We start from the raw sequence: 16,428 nt of genomic DNA on the forward strand, positions 1-16,428 counted from the left end.
GGAGCCTCTGCAGTGTTTGGCTGTCAGCCTGGCTTTGCTTCAGGAGACATGGAGGAGGCTGCTGTGTACTGAGTGTGTGTGTGTGGGTGTGTGTGTGTGTGTGTTGAGGTTCATTCTACGATGTGTATCAGCCGCATGTACATCAGCGTGTGAGGATTGTGTGGTACTGTTTGTGACACGAGTGACACTAATCACCGATCCCCCCCCTTCTCTCCTTCATCATCTGATATCAGTGGATTCTCAAATGTCACCACACACACACACACACACACACACACACACACACACACACACACACACACACACACACACACACACACACACACACACACACACACACACACACACACACACACACACACACACACACACACACACACACACACACACACACACACACACACACACACACACACCATTCTGCAGGTCAGGCTCATGTTTGACGTGGACTTGAATCGACCGTTGGGCGAATCCGATGGGTTTAATGAGGGACGAGGTTTGTGTGCGTGTTCCACCTGATCTCGCTCGTCAATAACGACTGCAGACCAGAGTTATGGAAGAGTAAAAGATAATACCTGCGTATTAACCATTAAAGGCAAGACCTTTTCTTCCGTAATTGCAGCTCTGAGCAGCAGCGGTGACGTTGTATTATCCATCAGATTCAATGGAGATGTGTTCAGAGGAGCACTCGAACAAAAGCTCTGCGTGTAATTTCTTGATTTATGGCGAAACAGGGTGGAACATTAGCGACATTTGGCAGAACCGAAGCTCAAACTCACAATGAGGCGGCTAAATGCTGTGCAGTGAAATACATTTTTGAGAATAATTTAGTAATTAGAATTTTTTTCTCTCCGCACTTTACAAAATGAGTTTAAATTCATTCTAAAATGAATCTGCCACATTTTAAACACTACTTTTCACAACATGTATCAATAATTCAACTAATTGTAGATGAAAATACACATGATATAATGATTAATTTCACTATAAGCTGATCTGTTGATAACTTGTGATTATTCAGTGGTCAACAGTCCATACAGACTTGAACAAAAAAAATTTGTTCAATCATGTCATCAAATCATCTTCAATTTCTCTGCTCATCAGTTCAAAAGAATCCCAAAAAATATTCGACTCACAATGATATAAAACTGATGGATTTAACGCTGGAAGTAAAACTCAATCTAATTAAAAACTTTATCGCTATTTCACCGAACATCAGCTGTGCAGCTGTTTCCCAGGGCAACGTGTAATTAAGATAACTATTTATTATCGTCATCATCCCTGCTGCTGCCAAGGGAGAAGTGACCAGTGCAGGGTTTGGTTTAAAGTGTCCGTCACGTGCACATGAAATATGAACAGCTGCTGCCTGACGCTCTGGTCCTGATGCTCCTGTAACCTTCGCCTGACGTCAGAAGAGCCACAGATTGTGCAGGAGGTGTGAAAGGTCACAGGTCGGAATACCGAATGAAGACGCTCAGTGAAAGCATCATACCTGCTGGTGGTGCGGGTGAAGTAGGGTCTGTCGTTGACCGAGGGCACGGACTCGTCCATGAGTGGGTACGACTTGATGAACGTCAGGGTGTCGTCGGGGAAGGTGGTGGACGACTTGTAGGCGGCGGCCGAGCCCTCGCCGGCACAGCAGCCCGGCCTGCGCCGCGGCAGAGAGAGAAAACCAACCGTCAGTCGACGAATCCACTTTAACAGGCGCAGATGTAAAAAAAAAAAAAAAAAAGCTCTGGCAGATGTTTGTTTCCGGCGATGAGCAGCAGGTTTGTGTGTATGTGTATGTGTATGTGTGTGTGTGTGTGTGTGTGGGAGAGTCGCAGGACAATAACAACAGCAGCTGCAGGAACATGATCTTGGAAAGTGACAGTTTGCTATTTAAAGACGCGTCTCCTACCTCGGCTTCGGGACCTGCTCCTCTGGAACAGGCGTCCACGCCGACTCGCTGTTCCTCTGCTCCTTGAATTTGCCGCCGAAGGCCTTTTCTATGTCGTCCATGTAGAACGCGCAGACCGCCGAGCCGGTGATGCTGAAGGGGTCGCAAAGGAAGATGTTGGCGTTACAACGAGCGAGAGAAACCCAGGTCCTGGGTTGAGGTCGAATTGTCAAATTGGCTTAGGAAGTTTCCCTAATCTTGACGTGACCCGGAAGTATTTTTTTATCTTCAGCCATGATAAGAGCTGTTCGGATTCTCTACATGCATAAGAAAGGAGCTTCCGTGCTTCCTTTCCTATCTCCTTTAGCATAGGGTACACTGGAGCTTACTTTGTGAGAGTAAGGAGAAATAGACGCCCCACAATTCATTGCGGCAGTGATATTTAACGTGACGCGCCATGTACGGACGTAAACGATTCAATCTGAAGTAGAAGAAAAAGAAGTAGAAGAGTATGAATATGACATGAAGAGATCCATGTCATCATGTAAGTTACTGTTACATATGAATCATTTACATCTGATGTCACACGGTGTAAAAAAACTGAAACATGCTGATGGAGCCGCTGCGTTTTTTGTAGTGCATCTTCGGAAATTTGTAGTTCACCACGACAGACGCATCAAAAACATCCGCCGTCGCAAGATGACATAGTTTATTGAAAGTCAAGTCAGATTCGTCCTATCAGTCCTCCTTTACATCTTTATCTTTGAACTCATGACATTGAAGAATAGTAGAAAGGAAGGACAATTCGACCTCACCCCTGGTCCAAGCGCGACACAAACTCGGCCGTGTGAGCTGTTTTCACACATAACAATGACATTTGCCGATCACGCGCGACGAAGGCAGCAGGAGATTGTCCAAGTCAGATATTGTTCACAGCAGCAGGAACATCTCCGGAAACATTCTGCGGCAGCAGGACGTGACGATGACTCAGCTGCAGAAAGCAGAGTTTTGTTTTAAAGTCAACGCGCCCACTCGCTCTGCTGCTGTATTCTCACATCTCACTCAGACATTCTCCAGAAATTATACTAGAAGCTTCAAGGAAAAAGGGGGGGGGGTCTACCTGATCTAGATTTTTTTGCCGAGAGAAAATTACTGGAATATTGACCAGAATCAAAAAGAAATACACTTGTAAATCGATGTTTTATTGCTAATATGTGATTTGCTTTTCTATGAAACTATTATATTGATATTGTATGTTATTCTATGTTTTGGAGACGGGATCGTCTTGGTACAGAGCTACTTTTTTTTCTCCTCACTTTTCCCTGTGGAAAGAAAAAAAACCAAGCGCTCCTGTGAACGGACAGTAATCCCTGCGCGGCCCTCACGGACCTGTTTGCCTGCGTGGTGAAGACGCCGAGCACCGCCGGCCGGTGGTTGATCTGCAGCACGTTGGTCAGCGACTGCAGGACGTCGAAGTAGAAGAAGGAGTCGCCGGGGACCGAGCAGTTCAGCCGCGCTTTGAGGAAGGACGTCCAGTAGCGCTCCAGCACTCTCGGGGACCCGCCGTTGTCGTTCTTGCAAACACGAGCCACCCTGGAGAAGACCACCTGCGAGCACAGACGAGCGTAAAAAACTCTTCACTTTACACCTCACGTTGTCGGGGACGTCGACACACCGAGGCGAAGACGGAGCAGCTGGTGAGCGGTTTGCATCGCAGGTGATGTTCAAAGCGCCGACGCCATAAACCGCGAGTCTGGCAGGAGTCTGGTCTGACAGGCGCCGCTCACCTTGCCAAGAGTGGTGTACTCCACGGCTATCTCGCTGAAGAAGAAGTACACGTAGTTCCCGTACTCGATGGCGTGGAGGAAATGGGGCTCTGCGGGAGACGAGGAGAAAAAGACGTGTGACAAACATGCTGGCAGCCGCGGCTGATTTCCAACATGACGGCGCATTGTGAGCCAAACACAGATGCTCCGTTTGGGAAATGTGTCCAGGGGAAATTTAACAAATCGAAATGTTAGAACTAATGAGGAGAAACGTTCATTGTGTTGACTCAGAAGAACTTTGGCAGCGATTCGGAAAGTTTAATTTGCCACTTTAAAGAACTTCAAACTCAAAACTGAATCTGAATCAGCGAATCCATTTTAGATTTGTAGAACTGGTTAACAATGACTGAAAGTCCAGAGACATAATTTAGATCTGGATCAACGTTATTATTCTTTACAAGTGAAAATAGACGGTCCTCTTGCACGTTATTGATGTCTGGAAATGAGGAACATGAAAATAAGACCTTTCTCAAAATAGTTGTTAATCAGGAATGTGGTTCTTCTTTGATTCATTTTTATTCATCTTTATTTTCCTGATTCAGATGCTGCATTTTAATCCAGTTTTGGCGTTTCATCTCGTAACGATTTTCCCTACGACATGTGTTTCCACAGCACTTGATTTTAATTTCACCTGACCATCATATTCATTCTGTTCTGGCGTCCGCGTGAAAACTCAGACCGAACTCTGGTCATTTGTAGTTGTCATTTGATGTTAACTTGTTGTAGAGATGTGAGATGACATCTCTGATCTTTGAGATGACATCTCTGATCTCTGAGATGACATCTCTGATCTTTGAGATGTCATCTCTAATCTTCGGGGCCTTTTTTGTGAATCTGTCCCAAAGGTGAACAGCAAAAAACAAAACAAATCCCACACATCGTCTAGTTACCTTCTCTACCACCACACTGCCACACCTGTACGTAAACGTTCTAAATGCTGCTGCGTTCTCACCTCGCAGCCACTTGGAGTCGTACTTGACTGTTCGCAGGACGGGGCTGCTTTCTCCCAGACTTCTGTAAATGACCGCGTCGCTGGCCAAGAAGTCCGTCATCGTCGCCGAGTAGAAATCACCGCCTGAGGAAACGGATAATAACAATTGAGATATGCCGTCGGGGATCACAGTTCAAACGAATAGTGTCTATTCTGGTCAAGGGTGACTTTTTACGGCCCATTGAAAAGTGGAAGAGGAGAACAGATGACAGTCTCAAGGACCGAGAGCAGCTCGGCTTCTCCTCCCTGAACTTTACTGACCCCGATGTGTTCACGTGAGTATCAGCCTTCCTTCTTTTGCTGGGATTAGTTTAACTTCAGATGAGACCCTGTGTTTCTGCCTGCTCTGATCCCGGATGGTGTATGCAACCCTGTACAAGTCAACCACGTTTTAAGGAAAACATGTTTTAATCCCAATGTCATCCAGAAGTACCACACTACCCACAATCCTAAAGTGTAACATTGACGTCTCTGATTGGTGGAGCCCGCTGTTACCGTTCTGCTAGTGACGCTGCGTTCCATTGTACCTCGGAACTCGGAATGACTGACCCCCCGAGTCGGAAGTTGCAACATTTGATTTACTGGAGAGTTTTCTGTTCGCTCACCTGCGAAGAGGCCGACGTTGGACTGGCGGGACTCGAAGGGACAGCGGGCCTGTCCCACCACCTCCTCTCCATCCTGCTCCAGTGTCGACATCTAGGTCAGAGAAAACAAAAACACAACTGTGAGGCTAATCCGATGAAAAAAAAAAATACGGGACATGAAATACTGAGAGACAATCGACAACATCTTGACTACGCTTGTAAACCGGCGGGGTCACTGCAGCACCAAACTCCCAACACTAGCTTCCACTTTCCAACCTGCTGGTAAAACGGCTGTAGACCTCAGACAGGGTGACGTGTGTGTGTGCGTGTCCAAGTGTCAACCCACCGGGACCTCATCCGTTGGTTTGTGAGCTGCAGTTATGAAAAGTCTTGAGTTTTGCTTTTTAAACCTGTGCCATCTTGGGGTTTTTTGCGACCAGACATAGGACCTAGAATTGGGGGTGTGGCCTGACCGAGAGCTCGTCCGCTGCGCATTCACCTACATCCTGCTACCTGCACCGATTGGAGGGACCGTCTGTCCATCCACCCTCCAATACATCCGTTGCTTTATGGTCTATCTGAATGTAAATGAACCATAATGGGAAGAAGACTTCAAACTAGAGATTGAACCATAATCTCCTCGGTAAAATGTTTACTGACGTTACAAATCAATTAAAAAAATGAGAAGTAGAGTCATTTTCTCATAGAGTCGCCCTCTGCTGGTCAGTACAGAGTATACAGGCTCCAGGCACTTCTGATTGGATTGGATTGGATCCGGACAAAGGGGCAGATCCAGGAATTTTGTATGTGCTTTTTTTTCTTCACATTCTCACTTAATTCCCAGGGAATAATCACAGATCTATTTGGAAAGAAATGAGGAATATTAAGCGGACCTATATCTGTGAGTGTGTGGGATTTGGTGAGGCCTGACAGAAACTGTTGGGCCTTGATGGAGGGATGAGCTCTACTGAGCCATTCTAGTTTATTTTTATTTTTATTGTACTCTGATTTTTAAATTAAATGGTTTCAAATGCGTTTTTAAAATAAATTTGACTTGTTAATTGATGCATTGTGTTTTTTAATAATTAAAAAAGTCTATTAGTATTAGGGCTGTGTCTGGGCGATACAACGACGTATCACAACACAAGGTTACAATTCAATATATCAAAATATATTGCTTTTATTTTAGATTAAAAAAATGAAATTCACTGGAAGAGAAAAGAAGGCCAATGAGAGATATATGAGACATATATATACAAGTATGGGATTCAACATTAAAACTGGGAACATGCATTTCTCATTTCATGGGGCCAATAGAGGCAATCCAGGGTCTCATCAGTTTTCAGAAATCAGAGGATTTGCGCTCTTCGAATGGTCTAAATATGATTAGAAACCACCGACACTGGACGAACGTCTTGGCTGCGGGGCGACGCAGCGCGAGGTGAAACAGCAGTTCTTTTGATCACAAAAGAGCTCAGAAGTCGGAGAGAAGTGGGGATTCAACAAAACTGCGTGGTGACGGCGGGACGGTTACCCCGGCGGGTAGATGAAGACAGATGGCACGTTGAAGAATGAAGACAAGCCTCTCTGTTGTCTACAGACCAGCTGTCTCAGCAGTCTGGTCAGTGAAGCTGAGCATCCATTCAAGTCTTTGACCAACAGACGCCTCTCGCTCGATCCCCCGTCGTCCTCCGCAGAGTTTTTCCAGAGACAGTTTCCTCGATATGATTTACACTTTCTCCCTCTCTCCCCAGCTGTCTGATAGTCATCACTTGTACGGAGGATTTTTTTTTTTAGACAAGGGGAAAAGATGAGGGCTAGACGGCACAGCTGGGGGGGTTTGCACACCGAAAGAATGTGTGGATGTGTTTTGGTTAAACAGTAAATCAGCTTCTTCACCGGAGGGAGTCCGTGGCAGGGTTGGGGGGATGGTGTGTAGATGTAGGTCAGTGTGCAGCTCTTCCAACATTTCACATCAACCGTTGGATGTGCTGCTGCAGCTGAGCGGTGAGACTGTGCAGGTCCTTGATGACACCTGAGCCATGATCCTGGAAAGTATTTAGAGTCTATCTGCCAAACAGAGAGACGCTTCGGTTTACTTCACAAGGCTCCAGACTACACGGTGCAACAACTACACAAGTCAAGGGATGGAGGGGATTCCGGTCAGAATGATTCTCTGGATTTAGAGAGTTTTGATGCTCCTGCCTTTGTAATCCCCATTGTGAAGCCGACAACACTTACCGCCTCATGGTCGTGCACGTCTGCCAACTGAACAAGTTGCAGTTTGCATCCATGTCCGTTCAAACTCATACAATATATGTAGTCAGGACTTTGGAGGAATTTAAACCAGACATAAAAATGTTTTGGCTAAAACATTATGATGTTAAAACTGATTGCACATTGTAATGGTGAAGGGAAATGACACCATCCATAGTTATATTGGTCCCATCTCACCCTGTTATTCTCTCTTTGCCATCATGATGCAATTTTTGTGGAAAAAGGGCAAATCTGTTCACGGCACAAAATAGAGATAAAACAAGAGCGAACCTCTGATGGACATTCACTCCGTGGAGAGAAGCTAAGCAACTCAACCAGATAATTTGTTCAAACTGGGTTTGTTACGATTGTCTTCTGCTTTGGACAGTACCCAGGCTTTCAGCGTTGAGTTAGCCATGATGCCAACGCTGCCGCTAGTTAACGCAAGGAGCCAGAAAACGAAGGAGGAGCTTCAGTGAACAAAAACGTCTTTCTTCTCCTCCGTTATCTCAGGAGTGGTGTCGACAACTTCCTCAGCAGCCTCTGAGGAAAAGTACCTGCGTCGTTGCCGACGTCTTTACGACAGTGACCTAACAATAACACCACCTGGAACCACTAGGGGCACCAAAGTTGTCGGTTGCTTCTTTAAAAACAAACAAAAGGGATTGCGTGTAATTTATTCTAATCATGAGAGTCATGGCCAATGGTTTTGACCTTTGACCACCAAATTCTGGTCAGCCCAAGTGAACATCTGGACCCAAATTTGACCAAAATGTCTTCACTGCAGTGACCTTGACCTTTGACAACTATCATTTTATCAGTTCATCCTCGAGTCCAACTGAAGGTTTGGTGAACACATCTTGTTCTTGAGGGTGGGATGGACCGACACGTCTAACTAGCCAACTAACTTTGCCATTGAAGATACCTTTTTTTGCACAAACAGTATTTCATGCCATACATTATTGGCTGTTTTCAAATTTCATTTAATATATGTCAAGGAGAAAACTCCCATCACAGGCAGGCCTGTCACGATGACTACTTTTCGTTGCAAGATATATTGTCCCAGAAATTATCGCGATACAATACAACAATATTATCGTCATTTTATTGACAATCTTTTGATACTGAATCACGTGAGACTGTTGTAGAGGCCTATTGGTCCTACATGATTTGTGTGGCTGTTAAGAGAAATGTTATCCAAAGTTTAGACCTCAGACAAAACTAGCAATTTGAAGACTTTGGAAAAACACTAAGAAATCCATATTTTCTGACCAAACAAGTAACGAGAACAGATGAGAGGACAGAAGCAGTGAGACGTTGCTGAACTGCTGTTGACGTTCATTCCTGTCAACAACATGCACAACGGCTGTTGTTGAGGTCAATAAAAATTATCGAGTTCATATTCATGTATCCTACGATAAGTCGATCACGTAATTGTCCTGTCTGCCTAATCACAGGTTCAGAAGTTGTCTTGGTTACCAAACCGCAACAGTGCAGGGTTACGTATCATCAGTGCTGCGGCTTTGTCTTCTTTAAACTTTACTGTCCGCAAAGAAAACAACTGGCTTCTGTCGCGGTGTGAACCTTCAAATGATTTCTAATCGCTAGACACCACATAGGAACTGTTCACACTCTGACCCTTGACATGGACCACTGGGTTCGCTCACAGGGCAGGAAATGAAATGAAATAAAATCCCTATATGAAATACGACCTGGAGTGGTTCAGCTCCCCTGTCAGATTTACAGTGTGTGCTGTACGACTTGTGTTCCCTCCTGCTCCCATGACCTGCCGTGACCTGCTGCTGCGGGAGCTTTACCGTTGCATTGTTCTTAAACACAAGGCATCTGTGTGCCTTTTCTGAAGGCTGGTGTTTCGAGTCCATCAGTGTAGCAGAGGGAGACGGGGTGCAGATGAAATCCACGTCTGCTGACATGACTCAACTCTCTCTCTCTCTCATTCCCTCTACCTCCCTTCGACTTTGTGGTACAAAGGTGCGACGCAAGCCGCTGTATTATTTCCGTCAGCGGCGTGTCTTGTTTTCTGTCAACAGAAATCTTTATCTCCGTTTTGTTGAGCCAAAATATCTTCCCGCCGGTATTGAGCCTTTACGACAAGTATGGCAGCGTTCACACTGAACACTGTGTCCTGACTATGTCCGTCCATATCTACTTCAATCAAAACACACAAGTGCTGTATGTGTCAAGTGTTTGTGCTCTAGAGGAAATGTTCCTCTTCGTGCACGCAGCATTTCTGAACTTGGCATATGCGCCCGTGACTGTTCAGCCTGCCTCTTTATTTATGTACTTAATCATTTCCCGGTTATTTTCACATGTGTGCCTGCACTTTGAGCTCGCAGCTGTTTGTTGTAGCATCAGTGAAAACACAAGCCGGAGCGCCAGCAGCCACACGAACGCTGCGCTCGACCCGGTACGACTCGTCTTTGTAGCAGCGTTTTGTGGGCGTTTATTTGACGGTAGCTTTTTTCCAAGCGAGGTCAAGATGACTACATATTATCAGAGGTTTAGTCAACAATCACGGATTTATTGTATTGAAAGTATTGGAAGGAAATTGCAAAAGAGTCAAGTGTTTAATATCAGTTGTTTAAAGGAGACTTTATGCTTTTTCAGTTTTTCCCTCTCCTCTGGTGTGTTATAGTTTTTTGTTGATGAAAAAGTTCTGCAAAGGTAAAAGGCTGAGCGTCTGTGGTAAAGGGGTGCTCCTTTCCCCGACAAAAAACTCTGCCCTTGAACGCCTCTTCAGTCGTCCGGACGAAGTGCATAAGGCTCGACTAGCTTCTAGTCTGACACGCCTCCAAACGAAGCCGGGTAAAGTGATAGCGGAGGCCCACACGTCCCACATGCACTGGACCAATCACAACAGAGTGGAGCCAGCTGGCCAATCAGAGCAGACTGGGCTGAGAGGGAGGGACCTTAAAGAGACAGGAGTGTTTCAGACAGTGGGTGAAAGAGTTTACTGATCATTACATCATGTAAACATTTTCGAGTAATAACCCACGTCAACATTATGAACCTGAATATGAGCAGCATTTGTCTCCTTTAAAGGTTTCTGACTCTAATTTGTCTAAAGTCAACTTAAATATTTCATCCTAATCACCTGAATTTAAATGTATAGTCATCTATAATAATTTGTAATATTTTACAGTGACATTTCTTCTATCATAATTGTCTTGTCATATTAACATATTGCCTTTGTGTAGAGTCTATATTTCAAGTTCAACAAAATCAAGCCCAAGGCTTTAATCATCCAACTTACAGGGAAACCTCACAGCACATGTATGTGAATGTTTATATATTGAAATGTGATGCATGTGTTCCAGGGCGAATGTGTAAATCTGTTTTCTCTGATGTATAAACCATCTGCTGTGCCTGAGCCTCTGTGACCTGTGTTTATGTCTGTGTTTACGACATGACATCCCCGGTAATGGCGCTTTCTCGTAAAGCGAGCTCAGTGCGGACATGATGTAAATTTTTAGTTTGCAGCTTGTTGTTGTTTCCGTCAGCGGCTGAAATAACGGGGGTGCGACTCGCACAAGGGCACGGGTCAATCACGGCTCATAACGGCAGTGATACCATCTCTCGTCTGTGATTGAGGCCCCGGCGGAGGCAGCACGCCTCGGCGCCGCGTCTCACCTTGTAGTTACGGCAGGTGGGGTTGAAGGCGTTGGTGCCGCAGGCGAACAGCGTCTCGTCGTTGCGCGGCACGAGCACTTTGATGTAGTTGTAACATTCGTCCTGTCGGGAGGGGAAAAAAGCTTGATGTTACCACCAGGGAGCAGGAACGTGTGGACAAACCAACGGCAGAATCAAAACAAGACTCGCAGCGGGTTGAAGGTTTATTTTATTAATATGTAGATTTAGTGTCGTAGTTCCTAGGCTGACTCTAGTGGTTTCACTGTAGCTCTGTGAAAGAAAATGCCAGAAGCCTGAGTCCTGTGTCCCCTGATGCCCGTGGCACTGATTCCGATAAGCTACCTGCACATGTTCCCTTAACACAAACCCTCACCGAGCGGGATACACAAGCAGAGGCAAAAGGAAGAGAGCGACGGGAGAGGGAGCGTAAAAAGAGAAGAACACTCACGCTGTTTTTCCCCCTCACGGTGCATTTCTCCACATCCTTCGTCTTCCAAGTCAGCTTCTGAAAAACAAACGGACAGACCGTCAGCTCGAAGACAAGCCTCGCTCACCATCGCCGCTTTCGACGGTCCCGATCGTTCGAGTGAGTGCCGGTACGAGACACCTGTGATGAAAAATCTCATTAACATCGATTAACGTCGTGGGGAAGAACACGCGAGAGGAGAATCATGGAAGTGTGACCTGGCGCAGCTCTTTGTGGTTCCTCAGTGATTCACTTTTGAAAACACGTCTCGATCTGTGAGAATGAAAAGTTTCTATCAAGTCATTGTCCATACGAGGATCTGCCCTCATCCTGCACAGCACTAGCCTGGGACCCAGATGAATTCTGGGAGCTCATTTCATTTACTCCGCCAGACTCGGCCCCGGGGTGAGGTCGAATTGGAGATATACGTAGACGCCCCAGAATTCATTGCGGCAGCGATATTTAACGTGCCGCACCATGCACGAGCGCAAACGATTCAATCTGAAGCAGAAGTAGAAGAAGAAGAAGAGTATGAATATGACCCAGAAGAGACGAACGTCATCATGTCAGTTACTGTTACATATGAATCATTTACATCTGATGTCACACGGCAGTAAAACACACTGAAGAATGCTGATGGAGCCGCTGTGTTTTTTCCAGTCCATCTATGTAGTTTAACCACGGCAGACATCAATAACATCCACCGTCGCATGGTGTAGTATAGTGAAAGTCGAGTTGGATTCTCTGAGCATCGATGACGGCTTTTCCTAATTCCTATCAGTCCTCCTTTACACCTTTATATATATTATATAGGAATATTAGATAGGAAGGACAATTCGAGCGCACCCTGGATCACAACCGATTGTCTGATAATGGGAAGGGTTTATACCATGACGCGGAGAGAAGCAACTTTTGTAAACAGCCAAGATGGCTGCTGCTGCTGATGAACGAGCATTTGACTAAAAGTACCTGATATTTTCACATTCCTCCCACAAAAACGTCAACACTGGCTCACAGACATTGTGGAATCGTCATCACAGACACACGATTCGTTGCCTTCCCTGGTTATCGTTCTATCCATTGTGTCTGGAGGCATTTTGCTCTGCGTCCGTTGGTAATCGAAAATGAACCGAGCAGGATTACATCAAAACTATTGGACCGATTTGAGCATGGGCCCAAAAAGAAAAAAAGGGCATGATCTGGGGAATCAACTTTTTTAACATTTAACATTTTTGACATTTTCACTAAATTACCCTGGGAACAAATGATAGATCTTGAAGATGAATATCAGGCATATTCGGGGGATCTAGCAGATGGAAAATCTGGTTTCATAAGTTCCTGGGCCTTGGCGGAGGTATGCACTCTACTGAGTGCCCTTGCAGTTTTACAGTTTGTTACAGTGCGTCCTTTCATTCCCAAGAAAACTCAAATTTGTATCCAATCTCAATTAAATAATCAATCAATCAATCGTTCATCTAGGATGAGACCAAGTTCTAGACCTTAGATGTTTAAAGTTACTGCACAAAACTGTGTGTTGAGTTGTTCTCATCGCAGCCTCACAGTGAACTGGCCTGCGGTGTTAAACATTTGATGGTCACTTCTCTCAGACCCCTGAAACACAATTTGTGCCACAAGCACCTCGTTCTCTTGTTTTCCTCTTCTGGAGGCTGGTGTCCCATTTCATCTGACCCTTTTATCAGACCGCTTCAGTTCCAACAGTCAAGACAGAAGCTACTCGCAGCTTGAGAATTCAATCGGAGTAAAACTGGTCAATAGGGCTCTTTTTGGGAACTGTTAACTGACTGACACCAAACTACAGGAGCTGTGATCAAAGCAATGTGGGAACATGTCGACCAACTATGAGAAAACTTGTTGGTCAATCTATTTATTGTTGGGTTCTGGTCTTTTAATGGGATTTGTCTCATCCTTTTAAGGAGACATGTTTCTGCTCATATTCAGGTTCATAATGTTGATGTGGCTTATTACTTGAAAATGTTTACATGATGTAAAGATCAGTAAACATATCGGCTTTCCAGCAGCTCCTCTTTCAGCCTCTGTCTGAAACACTCCTGTCTCTTTAAGACGAAGCCCAGTCTTCTCTGATTGGCCAGCTGGCTCCACTCTTGTTGCGATTGGTCAACCGCTTCCAGCGCGTGTAGAACGTGTCGACCTTCGCTCTCTCTTTGCTTGGAGACGTGTCAGACTAGCCGCTTGTGGTGCCTTATGCACCTCCGCATCATTGTGACATCGTCCGGACGACTGACGAGGCGTTCAGGAGCAGAGTTTCTGTCGGGGGAGAGGAGCTCCCTTCACCTCAGACTTTGGGCTTTTTAACTTTGCAGAACTTTAACATCCACAAAGAAACTAGAGGAAAAGGAAAAACTACAAAACGCATTGTGTCTCCTTTAAGGGGAGATGCCTCGGGCCTCGAGAGTTTTTTTTGTAAAACACAAGAAGATCTATCCAGAAGATATTACAGGAACGATCAGTGAGCTCAGTCAGAATGACGAGGACTATCCCATCAATCTTCTCCTGAGCTGCTTTGTGACAGACGCCTTGAAATCTGCAGCACCCTTCCCTCCAGGCCCCCTCGCGTGAAACACCTCCGGTGCCACTTTGTGAAGATCTGACACCATTCTGCGGGAGTCAGCATTATGGTAATAAGGTCCTGCCTTGTCCATGCTCGATTTGGTTTACAAATAATTACTTATGGCCACCCAGGCCCGCGGAGATCGGTGAGGGGGAGAATGTGAATGAGCACCCTGGTGTGAAAAATGAAGAGCAGGGTTAAAAAATGAGCCAGAGTGAAGAAATGGATCCGCGATGAAGAGAACGCGGGCGGCGGTGTGAGTCGGTCACACACTAACGATGGAGCTCAGATGGATATCAGGGATCGGGGAGTGAGGATCTGATGGGTTGTTTTTTTTTAAACGGCGAAACAAATGCAAACTTTCAATTTCTCACACAACGCAACACTGCACTGCAGAAAAGAAAAAACCCTGCACAATTCGTTGTGCCGCAGTCGACGCCCAAATCAATAGTTCAGACCCCCTTCGACATGGAACCGTTAGCCTGATCAGAATGAATATCCGAGTTTGGCACTAATCTAAATATAAGCAAACGAAAGCCCGGGCCCCGGAGGGGTTTTATTTAAGTGCAATCATGTTTGACAAATGAAATTCGGATTGGAGCGAGCGTGGCACTTCAACAGCCACAGGAGCGCTGCGCCACTTGTATTGGATATATGTCTGAAGAGAGATTCCTAATACTCGAATGAAAAAGGCAGGCAGAGCGGAGACGGGGAAAAACAACGAGATGGAAACGTTACAAGAGATTTGTTTTTTCCTTTCTGTGGTTCAGCAAAACAGGGACAGAATCTAAAGGGCACTCCCTTCTATTGCACGTCTGTTTGTACATGTGACATCTTATCTAGAGCATCGCTGTTGACAAGCAACACCCCCGTGTTCAGTTATGACAAAGACTTTCTTATAATACACATTTAATGCCTGCAAAATCCTATTCTACAATATTAAATGTAGAAAACTTGGTATTGCAGCAACTCTGATTATTAGCATCGCTCAAGACGTATCAATAAATCCCTGAATGTCAAATTCTCAGAACAGGGAATTCATCTGCGACGTCAGTTTTTCAAATCAACAGGTCGTGTTTCAGTTGCTAGAAAGGAAAAAGGCAGATTAAATAACATGTATGGTAAAAAAAAAAAATTGATATTGACTATAATAATGGTTAGAGAGTTCGTTGGAGCCACGTACTGAAGTTTGATGGAGATATGACTTAACACAAGAAGTTTTTCTTCTTACCTGTCGTGGGATTATCTGCTCCGATGAAGCTGCGAGATTGACGGCAAACACATGGTCCCTGCAAGAGACGGAGTTGAGTCGCCGTTAGAGGAACCCTCCCCGAAGCTTCAACCATTTCACCAACCCCCTGCTTTCAAGCAGCTTCTATTCCGCTCAACAACTGTGACGGAAGCTGTTCAACAACGGGCAGTTTATTGGCTTTTCATTTTCCAACAGGAAACTAGTTTTCCATCTATCGGGCACGATGCATATGAACCATTTTGAAGAGTGAGGCTTCACTGTGTTGAATGCAGCTGTAGAAAATAACAAAGCCCTTCAGGTACATTAAGAATCGCCATACCTTTATTAGGACCGAGTTCTTTTCAAGTTGTTCTTGGCACCAAGAGTACCGCAGTTTGAGTCAGCGCCAAGAACGGAGGCAGAATTTATTCTACACCGTGAAAATAAGGAGAGGAGGCGCGACCTCGTACTTTTTGGATAATTAACCTACGACATCTTGATCGAGAGGGGGGAGCAACACACAATTAGGCCGAGAGACGAACGAGAAACACCTTCAGCAGGCGCTGCCAAAAAACATAAACCTGAGAGGAGTTTGTCCGCCGGAAAATTTCTCACGCAATGATATAATAAAGTTTAAGTTCAGGTACATTCAAGTGTGAGCGGAGCACAGACGAGGGAAGGATGGATTTTCTGTTGGGCGTTCTGGAAAAGATTTATAGATCATAACAGATTGTAGATCCAAATTTAAGTCAAATAATTCATTGTTGACGATTTGTGCGTTCAAACCAAACGCAGAGCGAATTTTCCCATGTTGCGTTATCGCACAAGTTTACTTGCGTGAATGAACACGGTCCCCGAATCTCTTCTCGTTCCCTCTCAGATCCGGACGTCAGTGACAGCAGGAGAATCTTAACGCTGATTGGCTTTCGCCACATTGCGTCACGCGAATATTTA

At 45.2% G+C, this 16,428-nt stretch overlaps 1 protein-coding gene across 4 annotated transcripts in view; it reads right to left on the bottom strand.

The window, feature by feature from the left end:
- The window catches only part of sema6e (sema domain, transmembrane domain (TM), and cytoplasmic domain, (semaphorin) 6E), a 141,662-nt gene that overhangs the window by 36,340 nt on the left and 88,894 nt on the right, over positions 1–16,428 (bottom strand). For all 4 annotated transcript variants that reach the window (XM_035608316.2, XM_035608318.2, XM_035608319.2 and 1 more), the window contains 9 exons: positions 15,475–15,532; positions 11,636–11,692; positions 11,188–11,289; positions 5,302–5,392; positions 4,658–4,780; positions 3,667–3,755; positions 3,269–3,486; positions 1,901–2,032; positions 1,493–1,648 (listed from right to left, as the gene is read on the bottom strand). In XM_035608316.2, the coding sequence (XP_035464209.2) occupies positions 1,493–1,648; positions 1,901–2,032; positions 3,269–3,486; positions 3,667–3,755; positions 4,658–4,780; positions 5,302–5,392; positions 11,188–11,289; positions 11,636–11,692; positions 15,475–15,532 (1,026 nt within the window). The remainder of the gene's footprint in view (positions 1–1,492; positions 1,649–1,900; positions 2,033–3,268; positions 3,487–3,666; positions 3,756–4,657; positions 4,781–5,301; positions 5,393–11,187; positions 11,290–11,635; positions 11,693–15,474; positions 15,533–16,428) is intronic.

The sequence above is a fragment of the Scophthalmus maximus genome, chromosome 10 (assembly GCF_022379125.1).
Source record: "Scophthalmus maximus strain ysfricsl-2021 chromosome 10, ASM2237912v1, whole genome shotgun sequence".
NCBI lineage: Eukaryota > Metazoa > Chordata > Actinopteri > Pleuronectiformes > Scophthalmidae > Scophthalmus > Scophthalmus maximus.